General features: G+C 37.6%; 2 protein-coding genes across 2 annotated transcripts; one reads left to right on the top strand and one right to left on the bottom strand.

The window, feature by feature from the left end:
* The first annotated feature begins 1,758 nt into the window (after positions 1–1,758).
* Positions 1,759–4,120, top strand: LOC125075580. Its single transcript, XM_047687289.1, has 2 exons — positions 1,759–2,547; positions 3,311–4,120. Exons 1-2 carry the CDS (start codon positions 2,107–2,109, stop codon positions 4,118–4,120), a joined length of 1,251 nt encoding a protein of 416 aa, XP_047543245.1. The 5' UTR covers positions 1,759–2,106.
* A 6,014-nt stretch (positions 4,121–10,134) lies between these two features.
* LOC125075684 (protein ANTAGONIST OF LIKE HETEROCHROMATIN PROTEIN 1-like) lies at positions 10,135–13,367 on the bottom strand. The gene is made up of 2 exons (XM_047687393.1): positions 12,937–13,367; positions 10,135–11,036 (listed from the first exon to the last, which is right to left on the bottom strand). The coding sequence occupies exons 1-2, from the start codon at positions 13,230–13,232 to the stop codon at positions 10,160–10,162; spliced, it is 1,173 nt and encodes a 390-aa protein (XP_047543349.1). The 5' UTR covers positions 13,233–13,367; the 3' UTR covers positions 10,135–10,159.
* Between the last annotated feature and the right edge of the window lie 390 nt (positions 13,368–13,757).

Genomic DNA, 13,757 nt, shown 5'->3' with positions numbered 1-13,757 from the left:
ATTAGCAGGCTGAAGTGGCAGTGGGCTGGTCACGTATGTCGTAGGACCGATGGCCGTTGGAGCAGACGAGTCCTAGAGTGGAGACCGCGAATCGGCAAACGCAGCGTAGGGCGCCCTCCAGCCAGGTGGACCGATGACCTCATGAAGGTGGCGGGGACCGACTGGATGCGGAAGGCGGAGGACCGGGAGCTTTGGCGCACCTTGGGAGAGGCCTATGTTCAGCAGTGGACAACGATTGGCTTTTGATTGATTGATTGATTTATTTTTAATACACCCGCAATGTCCTTTATTTTAATTTTGTAACAAAAGTATTTTGATATTTGATGCGAAATTTGTTATTAACTTTTCAGCTGTCACGTTTGTTGTGACAACTTCTGATTTTATTGATATGGACGCCACTCTTTTGGTACAGATGTTAGATATAGATATGTATTTTTTTTATCAGATAAATATCTATTATTTTGTTAAATATTTTATAAATAATTATAAAATTTGTGTATATCATACTGTTAGTGATTTATTTCAGTTCATTTTTTTTTATTTTTTTTACTATACCATGGGACTAATGTCATTAGATTAGATTTTTTTTTTTCATTTCTTTTATGATGTAAAATAACTTTGTAGTTGTTTTGTGTGCATTGCTTTGATATTTTTTGATTGTATAAAGTGTTTTTTTTTTTTTTTAGCCAGCAGGATGTGCAACTAAGAGCATACAGGTTCAATTTTATCTATTTTTTGAATATTTTGACATATTTATTTCATTTTATTAATATATATATACATATTATATATTATTTTATTACATATATTTATATAATTATGAGTTCCAGTGATGATTCGTTCCATTCAGCCATGAGTGATATTTCTTTCTGTTCCATAGATAATGATGGTCTAACTTTAGGTGAACATCTAATGAATAATTTATCGCCTTATTCTCATAATTTTAACATCTGTCATATCAATGCACAAAGTGTACCGAGTCATTTTTCGGATATATACGACACTTTTAATTTAAAAAATTTGCACGCTCTCTTAATATCTGAGACGTGGTTAAAGCCTTCCTTACAGTCGTCTTCTTTTTCTATTCCTGGTTTTATACTTATAAGGAATGACCGCATCGGTAAACGTGGTGGTGGAGTGGCAATTTATTTGAAAAGTAGCATACCTTTTAAGGTAATTGATCAATCTCCCTCCACTTACAGCTCATCAGCCGAATACTTATTTATTGAACTTAACTTAGGTATCAAAATAGCTGTCGGTGTGATTTACTGCCCACCTAATATCGATTACTTTAATCAACTAGAGCTTATATTTGAGAATATTATTTCTAACTACACTTATGTCATATTCATGGGTGACTTAAATACTTGTATGCTGAAAAGTGATTATCGGTCACATAAATTAAGCACTATTTTTAATTCTTTAAATATTAATTGTTTGCCATTACAACCCACTCATCGCACTAATACTTCTGATACCTTACTCGATTTAATCATTGTATCTGAAGCGAACCTTATTGCTAAATATGGACAGTACTCTGCTCTGGAATTGATTTGAATAAGCTTCGGTATGACGCCTCAATTATTGACTGGACCGCTTTATTGAATATGGAGACGGTGGATGAAAAGGTCGAGTGCTTGCGTAGTGAAATTTTAAATTTATTTGATCGACATGCTCCGATACGTGATGTTAAACTTAATCACAGAGGGTGTCCGTGGTTCAATGACGAACTTCGCAGAGCCAGGGTAAAATCGGGCTTTTCGCAAATACAAAAAAGACCGAACGGAGACGAATTGGACAATTTATAAGGCTGCAAGGAATCGATGCAACAAGATGTGTAGGAATCTAAAACGCCAATATATCTTTGATCAATTAGCTAATTCTCCTTCTTCATCCAGTACCTATAATTTTTTAAAAACCATTAGCCGGATCCACACCGGACGATCCAAAATTGATGGTGATCCCGTGATCCGCGATCCAAGGATCGTGATGCGTGGAGCGTGGATCATTCTAGGTCGATCCAGCAGCAATCTTTTGCGATCCTGACTGGCTGCTCCAACGCGCTCCTGCCGATCCATACTGATCACAGTTGAATTTTGTCTGGCTATGGAGTTACACGTGCAACGACGGCGACGAATAGCCATAGCAGCAGCAAGCTACATTTTGCTTGTATATTTACGGCAAAAATTACGAAAACGAAAAAGACGGTATTGGGTTAAAACGATTTTTAAAAATCGGTTAGAATATGGGACTCGACTTTACAAAGAGTTAATTGATGATGGAGCTGAAGCTAATTTTGCACGAATGACTGCAAATCAATTTGACTTATTGTGTTCACTATTAGACAACAAAATTAGAAAGAATGATACCAACTATCATGATGCCATAACTATTAAGGAAAGACTACTAATAACATTGAGATTTTTAGCAAGTGGAGATTCTTACGTCAGTCTACAGTATCTTTTCAGAGTGTCCAAACAGTCGATATCAAAAATTGTTCCTGAGGTTTGTGAAGCAATTATCGACGTTTTGGAGGATTATGTAAAAGTAAGTGAAATTATATATTTAAAAGATTATACTCTTTATTTCAAACTTAGCTTATGCTTAAGAATATATAAAAGTTACATATGTTAATTAAATTGGTGGTGATTGTGGTGACGGAGAAGGCTGCCAAGTTGTCGAAGTAGTAGAAGATGTTGATGGAAGTGGAGTCGTTGTTGATTCTGAAGGTCGTTCTGTATCCAATGAAGTAGATAGAAGCTGAGTTGTTGTTGATGATGAAGTTGAAGAGTAATATCCATAATTTTCTGGTCTGTATCTGCCTGTGTCAGCTTCAAAAATAATTTGAGATATGGCATGTTTTACATAAGTTAACGTTATATGATCATATTTTCTTAGTTCGGTAGCTATGTATTGGCCAAAAGCGATGTATGAATCTGTCTCTGGTTGTTGTGGTTGAGCACATTGATGAAGTAGTTGAAATGCTTCCGAAATGGATTCATCTGTTATCATAATATCTTCGGAACCATGTGAAGATGTTTTTGTTCTTCTTTTATTTTGATTTCTTTTTTGGGTTTGAACATTGTGTTGGGTGTTTAGTACATTAGATTGGGCAGCAGGTTGTTCAGATGGTATACTCTGATCATTCATATCTTGCATTTGATTATTAAAATTCTCAGTTGTGTGATTGTCTACGTTTTCTAGAGCATTTTCATTGATAGCATGTTCTCCGCTACCAGTGGTGCTATTACTTTCTTCCTGTAACAACAACAAAAACAAAACATATTAATCATAGTAACACTTTTTTCAGATGCCATCAAAAGAAGAAGAGTGGCTCGCTGTGTCTCAGGAATTCGACAAAAAATGGAATTTTCCACATGTATTAGGAGCAATGGATGGTAAACATGTCGTTTTGCAAGCGCCTTTTAATAGTGGCAACGACTATGATAACTATAAATTGTTTCCAAGTATAGTTCTTTTTGCATTAGTAGATGCAAATTATAGGTTTCTTTATGTGAATGTTGGGAGTAAGGGCAGAATATCAGATGGAGGCGTGTTTAAAAGCACAAAGCTATATGAGAAACTTGAAAAAAAGGAGCTAAACATCCCATCTGCAAAAATTTTGCAAGTTCCCTATAAAATTGAAGTACCCTATTTTATACTAGGTGATAAAGCTTTCCAACTTAATGAGTATACATTGAAACCGTATGAAGGTGATCCAGAAAGGGGTTCGAGTGAACGAATATTCAATTACAGATTATCAAGAGCACGTAGAGTTGTAGAAAACGCGTTTGGAGTACTAAGCTCTAGTTACAGAGTTTTGCGTAAACCAATGCTGTTGGAGCCAGAAAAAGCAACTAAAGTCGTGCTAGCGACAGTTTACCTGTATAACTATTTACGAAGTAATTCTAATTTAAGATCACCGGTATCTTTTGATACAATACAGGAGAATGGAGAAATAGTTCCTGGAAGCTGGCGAACGGAACAGGCACCTACATCACTACTACCAATAGATGCCATACCACGAAGAGCATCACAAAATGCCAGGGATATTCGGTGCCACTTAGCAAGACACTTTATAACAAACGGGGCCATTGTTTGGCAAAATGAGTACCAATAAACTTTAGTAGTTTAGTAGTTCAGTTCATTATACTGTAACCAATTAACTATGTATTTTATTTAAAACTATCCTCTCCTTAAGTTTTAGATTATTATAACAATAAGAAATAAATTTATTACATGAATACAAATGTACTTTATTGACAACAAAAGAAAACATTACTCACACAGATTAACACAAAATAATACAAACAAATTTAAGCCAATAAATATTATTATATTAGCACGTCTACTGCTATAACATCTACCTTTAATTTAAGAATTATAATATTCTAATAATTTAATTATACTTTAATAATTAGCTGTAAGTTTTGAATTCAAAATAAAATTATAGGTTAAGTAAAATATAAGATAAGATAATAACTCACCTGTTGGAGTGTATCCCTTGTTGTCCCGGGGTCATTCTTATCCGCCATGAAAGCAAACCATTTTGATTTGTAAGTATTTTCAGCACCTGAAATAAACAATAAATTAATATAACCGGTAAATATCAATGTCCGTGAAATCACTCCCCTACCCAAATCAACATTTAATTATATCTTTGTATCACAAACTAAGTTACGTTACTATGTTGTGGAGTTTTAAACAATACATTTTATTATTATTACTAATAAATTAAAATTAAAGCTTCACTAAGAATGGCAGGTTATATACTGAGCTCACCAAAGTATGTAAAGTATGTAAAGGAGCTCACCTCGTAAGGGTACCTATTGACTGAACAAAGACTCGAACAAAACGAACTATAATTTCTTACCTGATCCGGTAATACGACTCTGTTTTTCTCTGAATCGTTCTCTTCTGTAGCCACCCGACAAAGACTTCATTTTTTTCTTTAGTTCTGTTGTTGGAATATTGTTCATTTGCCGACTAATTTTTCGCCAGGCATCTTCTCTTACACCTCTATTTGTGTAATTGGTATCATTAGGATCCCATAAACATTTATTCTCCCTGTATAGGGAAATTAAACGGATACATTGCGAATTATCCATAACGGCGGATCGCGCAAATCACATACAACCGTCCACACCGCGCGCGCAAGACAACTGAGGCACTTATGAGGCTGGCCACAAAACCGACAACAAATGGATCGCACGCGGCGCGAAGCGCGCGCTCTCCGCCACGCGCGATCCATGCACTCTACACTTCACGTCTACACTTCACGCTCCGTGGATCGCGCTCCATGCCGCGCGCGATCGGAGCGCTTTGAATCGTCCGGTGTGGATCCGGCTATTGGAATCGGCAAACCCTCTCATACCGATACCAGTTGTAATATTAATTTGAAAAATTTAAACATGTACTTTGCTTCATCAGAAGTACTTGACGTTCAAACTAAATTTTCGACTTTGTGTGAAATAAATAGTTTGCCAAAACATCCTTATCCTTTTAATTTTTCTTCTGTTAGCGGAGCTGATATTAAAAAATGTATACTGTCGTTCTCCTCTAAGGCCATAGGTTGCGATGACATAAGTTGTACCATGATATCCCATCTATTAGACTCTCTCCTTTATATAATTTCCCATATTATTAATTTTTCTCTATCACCAAACACCTTTCCGGACTTGTGGCGTAAGGCATTTGTTCTCCCACTTCCTAAAATATCAAATCCCTCTCTGCCTAAGCATTATCGTCCAATTTCAATCTTACCTTTCCTGTCCAAAGTACTGGAGTCCATTGTTTACCAGCAATTATCACAGTTCCTCTCATCTTACAACTTATTGAATCCGTTACAATCGGGCTTTAGAGCAGGGCACAGTACTACTACGGCTTTGCTAAAAGTAACTGAGGATATAAGAGAAGCAATGGAAAATAACCGCGTCACAGTTCTTGTCCTCATTGATTTTAGTAATGCTTTTAATGCTGTGGACCATGACTTGCTTCTTGCTTTTCTGGCTCAGGTAAATGTTTCAGACTCCGCTATGCATTGGTTCTCATCTTATCTTCGAGGGCGCCAGCAGGCAATCCACATAGGTCAGGATTATTCTGACTGGTGCTGCTTGAATGCAGGCGTTCCTCAAGGCGGTATACTTTCTCCTCTGCTTTTCTCTTTGTTTATAAACTCCGTTACTTCCTGTATCTCGTCAAGCTACCATCTTTATGCTGATGACTTGCAGCTTTATCGACACGCTACTACTGATTGTTTGTCTGATGCTATTGCTGCGCTTAATACGGACCTATCACAGATATCTCTGTGGTCTGCTCGCTATGGTATCTCGGTGAATCCGGCAAAGTGTCAGGCTATAATCATTGGTAGTCGTAAACAGCACGCAAAAATTGACACTTCGAATTATAAGCTATTTTACAATAATTGTCTAATTCCGTTTTCCGATTCCGTTAAAGATCTTGGAGTGACTTTGGACGTCAGCCCTTAGCACGAATTTGGATACCAAATACTGGGGATAATTTGGGTCATTCAGAATTGAGTATAGCGTGCAAAGAATTCTGCATGACCTACGATCACGTATCGAGAGCCAATTTAATTGCGAGCGGTAGGAAGAAACGTGATCATACTTCCGCAAATTAAATACGAATCGAATGGCAGTTTTAAGGAGTCGCTCGAGTTTATTTACTAGATCTTCATTTGCATCCAGATAACATATGTCACCATAGTCAATTATTGGTAGTAACAGTGTATTGACAAGTTGTATTTTCGTTTTAGTTGGTAACATATGTTTTAAACGCATCATACATGCGTTTAAAACATATGTTACCAACTCCTTAATACTGCAATTATCCCCAGTATTTGGTATCCAAATTCGTGCTAAGGGCTGACGCACATGACAGATCGCTTCGCTCCACGGAAAACCTGTTGTTGTCATTTCCACCGCACCATTCAGGCTTTATATCGAAAGCCCCTTACCCACCTAGCGCACGGGCTCGCGCGGCAGCCTCGCGAGCCAAATGCCGCGGCTGATGTGGACGTGCCTCGGGCCGCCTCGGGCGCGCGTTTGCTCGGCTGAGCGCGGCTCGGCCCCGAGCCAGATGTTGTCGGTAAACTTGACGCGCTCAAAGGTGCCTCAGTGAGCGCTGTGCGTTAGGTGGGAACGGTTGTGTTTTGGCTCGCGCGCGAAGCTACTTCAAGTTGTGTCTCTTGCCGTGTTTGTCTCTATCTATAATATTGATATCATGGGCAGTCAGGAGGAGTCCATTCGTTTAATTTAACTGTACAGCACGTACAAAGCGCTTTGGGACCCCAAAGATCCAATATAATCCAGTATTTGGTATCCAAATTCGTGCTAAGGGCTGACGCACATGACAGATCGCTTCGCTCCACGGAAAACCTGTTGTTGTCATTTCCACCGCACCATTCAGGCTTTATATCGAAAGCCCCTTACCCACCTAGCGCACGGGCTCGCGCGGCAGCCTCGCGAGCCAAATGCCGCGGCTGATGTGGACGTGCCTCGGGCCGCCTCGGGCGCGCGTTTGCTCGGCTGAGCGCGGCTCGGCCCCGAGCCAGATGTTGTCGGTAAACTTGACGCGCTCAAAGGTGCCTCAGTGAGCGCTGTGCGTTAGGTGGGAACGGTTGTGTTTTGGCTCGCGCGCGAAGCTACTTCGAGTTGTGTCTCTTGCCGTGTTTGTCTCTATCTATAATATTGATATCATGGGCAGTCAGGAGGAGTCCATTCGTTTAATTTAACTGTACAGCACGTACAAAGCGCTTTGGGACCCCAAAGATCCAAAATATTTAAATAAAAATCAGCGGGAAGACAGTTGGCGGCAAATATCTACTCAAATTAATATGCCTGTCAAGGAACTGAAAAAAAAAATGGAGTCCTTGTGTGGTTCTTACCGTCGAGAGAAAAGCAGGGAGAAAAAAAGCCGCATAACAGGTTCAGGTATGCATTTTTATACTTAAAAACTTAAAAATATGAACTTATTTACAAATTATTTGATAAAATAATTACTTATTACTACTACTAACTAAATTGAAGATACAAAAATACGTTTTTAAATTATTTTAAATTATAACATAACATAAGCAGCCCGTAAATGTCCCACTGCTGGGATAAAGGCCTCCTCTCCCTTTGAGGAGAAGGTTTGGAGCATATTCCACCACGCTGCTCCAATGCGGGTTGGCGGAATACACATGTGGCTGAATTTCGTTGAAATTAGACAACTTTTAAATTATGGAAAATTAAAATTTATTTTCGTTCTTTTTTAGGCGCTGCAGATGTTTATAATTCAAAGTGGTTTGGATATCCTTATTTCGATTTTCTAAAAGATAAAAATGAAACTGGTGACACTCAGGAAACGATGCCGAATGTAAGAATTTTTATCTATGCATAATGATTTTGAAATAATAATATTTTGAAATATTTTGATTTTGAAATATAATAATAAACATTTATTGAGCAAATTACACTACTTTCACACAACATAAACAACGAAACATAACAAAATATCACTTATCCTAAAATACATCAAACAAAAAAAAAAAAAAAAAGTAATAATAACTAATAATACAACTACAACAGAACAAGTTTTAAGAGTAAAAAATTAATAATTAAAATAATATAAAACAATAAATAGTGTGCAGCAGTGTAATTTAGCCAAAAGGACATCCACTCAGTGAAAAATAGAAACATTGTTGCTTCTACACTGATTTTCAGTGGTCTCCTAATGCTATTGCGGAACTGACAGCGGTAACAATAAAAGAGCGATATTAAATCGATGCAATAAATAATTAAAGAGGAAAATATATATATATATAAAATTAACATAATAATAAAGGCAGCATAAACATAATTATTACCTAGGTACGAGTATATCTGTCGCACACAGAGTGTGCCGGATCGCGCGGGAGCAGGGCGCAACCTCTTTCTTAATTATACGTAAAATTGTACATAATATTTTAAGTGTTTTTAATGCTCACGCGCCCAGTCGGCCCGCGCAGCCCGCAGCGTCTGACGCTCAACCGTAAGCATGTTGTTCGCTTAATTAAAAATATCCAGACGAACACAGAAAAATACATACTGCGATTTGACAATAAATTATAGTACTACATTTTTAAGTATTTGGAAAAGACAATATAAGGTAAGAAGTATTTTTATGACACGAAATATATATAAAATATATGTGATTATAGTAAAATTCAGTTTTATTCGCATATATATTTAATTACACGCTAACATAAAAACCCAATATCTTAATTTAATTCGCGTTATCTTAGGTGCAACGCAAATAGAAGACGGCGAGACGAAGGTACGGTACAGACACGGCGCAGGTACGGTGCAGGCGCGATATCTGCGCAAACAGACGCGGGGACGGTACGGCACAGAGTATTATTATACAAGATGCTATTTAGTGGAAATAACATTTAATACACATCCTTTCGGTTTTTTTTCGAATACTAATTCCCTCCTTTTGTATCATTATAATTCCTATGTACAGTCGACAGCACATCAAGTGTAAAACATTGCGCTACGAAAGCCGCCACTATTACAAGTGCAATAAAGGCGTGCTCAAGGTCAAACTGTATAGCTTGATGTGCTGTCGACTGTACTTATGTTTGCAATATGTAACCGCTATGTTTGCTATTTAACTACTTTAAAATACGAATAACATCGAAATACATAAATCAAATCATAATAAGTTAAATTACATCGGATTTTCATTAAAATCATGGATTAGCTACTGTATCAATGTAAATCAGCCTTTAAATATCCATATGGACGAAAATTTGAACAGTTTAAAATATATCGCTACGTATCTTTGTTCATACTGTATATAATGCGAGACGCCGCTTGCGCCTTACCGTTATTACATCTGCTGGCGACGTGGCGGGGGGCGAGGAGCGGCGTGCCTACGCCGTCCGCTTGCCGCCTTCAGTCACGAACAAAAGATAACGCAAGACGCACGTCGCTTCGTATACAGGATGCGTGACGATATTGAGTTTAATATTGAGTTTTGCGAGTTAATTGAGCAATACCCGAATATCTATGACTACACTAAGACAGGGTACAGTAACAGAAATGTGCAAGACAAAATATGGCAAGAAATAGCAATAAAAGTCGGTGCAACAGGTATGTATTTTATTTAAATTTTAAACATTATGTCTAGTCTGAAACGGAATCGGAGATCGTTGTGTTAGATATGTTGTAAGATATTCCCTGATATGGTAGGGATTTTCTCCCATTAATCGCATGTTAATGTTTGCTCCTATCAAATTATTTCTAAACCGTGGATTTGATTTTTTACCATCACATGTGCGAATTACGTTATGCAACACACACATTGCTTTTATAATATTATCAACATATTCTGGTTTGCAGCAAATAGGCGTGTAAAGTCCACCAAACTTTGACGCTAACATACCATAGGCACATTCTACTGACTTACGTGCCCTTGACAACCTGTTATTATAAGCTCTTCTCTCATTAGTCAATTGATTTCGACCATATGGTCTCATAATATTTCTTTTTAGTGGAAAAGCTTCATCTGCCACAAAATAAAAGGGCACATTCTGTGTTTCTCCAGGCAAAGGTGTAGGGTTCGGTAAATCGAGATCGCCTAGATCCATAGCTTGTCCAAAAGAGCTAACTTGTAATACTCGCCCATCACTATTTCGGCCGTATTCACCAACATCTATAGTTAAAAAGAAACCATCTGCATCTACAACTGCTAACAATACAATAGAGAAATATCCCTTATAATTTATGAAAGTCGAACCCGAGTTGATGGGCGCTGTAATTCTAATATGCTTTCCATCTAAACTCCCAACACAATTCGGTAAATTCCAGAGAGTGTAAAACCGTTCAGCAACTTCTACCCATTTTTGTCGTGTAGGTACAGGCATATATTCCGGCTGTAGGCATTCCCACAAAACGCTAGAGGTTTCATGCACAATTTGCCGGACGGTACTGCCTCCTCTCAATACATATCCAGAAAGTGATGTAAACGAACAGCCATCTGAGTAGTATCTGTAACAAAAATAAAATAGCAATAAGTATGTAACATATGTGTGTTTAGATTGAGGTGCCACTTTTCGCATCGTAAAGTGGCTAATGGAGTTTTTTAGTAGTAGTTTAGAAAATTTTGTAGAACGGATATTGGATTTTGTAGTAGAATACTTCAAAAGTTAAATGAATATAAAGGTGGCACCTCAATCTAACTGTTTGGATTGAGGTGCCACTCAGAACTGGGAAAATTATGGATGAAATTTTATCAAAATTTTGTATTATTTTGTAGTACTCCAGAATTCTGGAGTACTACAAAATTTTGATGAAAACTCATCCATAATATTCCCAGTTCTGAGTGGTACCTCAATCCAAACAGTTAGATTGAGGTGCCACCTTTATATTCATTTAACTTTTGAAGTATTCTAATACAAAATCCAATATCCGTTCTACAAAATTTTGTAAACTACTACTAAATAACTCCATTAGCCACTTTAAGATGCGAAAAGTGGCACCTCAATCTAAACACACATTGTAACTAATCTCCTTAAATATTTTTCAGCCCAAGAATGTAAAGAACGGTGGAAGAATATTCGATGTAGTTACAGCAAAAACAAGAAAAGGCTAGATTTGCCATCTGGATCAGGTGCAAAGACGATTAAAGAGTACTACCTTTCACCACATCTACATTTTTTAGACAATTACTTGAAGTCCCGACCAACCAAAAGTAATCTAAGCAAATATGATAGCACAGACGGTAATGATAGTGAAGAAGTCGATGAGACACTGTGTACTGGTCAACTACCTTGTGAAAACACAAATTCGGATTCCATCTCCAATCAATCCACGCCAACACCGCCACTGCTACCACCATTAAATAAATCTAGGGCAATCTCTTTAAAAGATGTCAATAAATCAGCACATGAATATTTCAGTCAAAGAGCATTACAAATGAAGACCATACATAGAGCTGAGCCTGAAATAGACAGCGATCTAGCTTTTTTTCAAAGCATGCTTCCAGATATGAAAACAATGACACCAGCCCAAAAACGAAGATTTAAAATGGGCGTTCTCAATTTATCAGAGCAAATTTTAAATGACCCAGTACCTAGTTATCCTAGGACACAGCCGTATTATCCACGAACACCTTCTCGAGAGACAGATTATGATCCTAATGAAGGTGCAACCCAGCAGACTCTTACATCCAGAGCTAATACAAATCCAGCACCTTCGTTTACCTCGACTCAGCAGACAGCTAAACATACTGCAGCAGCTAACAAAAATCCGGAAACTCAGCTGACTTTGATATCCGGAGAGTATATAAATCCAGCACCACCGGCGGCAGTGGCTGTAATTGAACAAATAGCTGGGCCTTCAAGACACCGAACTTATGATGAGAAAGCTTATCAACTCAGCATTTCAGAATATCAGCAAACGCGGACACCGGGAGCTTATGAAAGAGCACAATCCTTAGCAATTCCGGCAACTCCAACTACATTATATTTGCCAATATTTTCACCAATAACTCCAGCTACACCTCACCCGAATCCAGAGACATCTATCCAATCTCATGAAGACGAAATAAGTGATTTTAATGAGAACTATCCAATGCCTTGAACTAGGCCTGTATTTATATAGGTATATTCCCGCTGTAGCGGGAATATACCTTATTTATAAATGGTTCTTAGTGCGACAGCTAGCTTGAGTAGTCATGTGCTGTCCCTGTCCGCATGCGCTGATTCTGTATTGTGAGATAAGGACAGCACATGATGACAGCTTGACAGATACTCAAATTAGCTGTAACACTGAGAGCAATTTATAAATACTAATTGTAGCAAAGATGCTAAACCAAAAACATTTTCAATGAATATTATCTTTTGATTTGTCAATAAAAGTTTGATCTGTAAAAAATAGTTTCACTTACCTTAAAGTTATCAGTAGTCTTTCTTCAGGGCTGATTGGTTTTCTCCAATTTGTTACTTGCTTCCGAAGTCCTTCTCTTACTTTTGACAATACGATATGGTAACATTCCAGTGACATTTTATAAACTGTGCGAAAACGATCAGGATATTCATATAATGTTTCCATTATTTTATAGTACCTGTGCTCTTCTGCATTTCTCCACACTGGATGTATCCAATACCTTCTTGGTCTTTGCTGTAAATTAATAATCTGTAGCAAAGCCAGTGCATCTTCATCTTCGTCTGAAGAGGAATACATGTCTTATCCCGTCAATATCACGCTCTATAATGACTTAACTTGCCGTATCGTCCCCGCGTCTGTTTGCGCAGATATCGCGCCTGCACCGTATCTGCGCCGTGTCTGTACCGTACCTTCGTCTCGCCGTCTTCTATTTGCGTTGCCCCTTAAAGATATGGATTGAAGAACTAAGGAGTTATGAGATAGGAGCGGTTAAGATGACATCTCATAAAAAACAATGCAGCTGAGCGTGGAAGCCAAGGTCATGGGATCACCAGGCGATAACGTGATTCTTGCCTATAGCAATCGGACCGCAAACCAAACGGGTTCGTGTCGTAAAATTATAATTAATTTAATTTTGCAATATACGTATACTTGAATATTAACATAATTTATATTTAAATTTTGTCAACGACATATAAATTGATTTTGTATATAAATTTACATACCCATGTGTATAAATACAAATATAAATAGATAAAATAAATAAATAAAAAAAAATAATAATAACAGCGATTGAATTAAATGAATAAAATTAAATGTCTA

The sequence above is a fragment of the Vanessa atalanta genome, chromosome W (assembly GCF_905147765.1).
Source record: "Vanessa atalanta chromosome W, ilVanAtal1.2, whole genome shotgun sequence".
Lineage (NCBI taxonomy): Eukaryota > Metazoa > Arthropoda > Insecta > Lepidoptera > Nymphalidae > Vanessa > Vanessa atalanta.
This window is presented reverse-complemented; position numbering and strand designations above follow the sequence as displayed.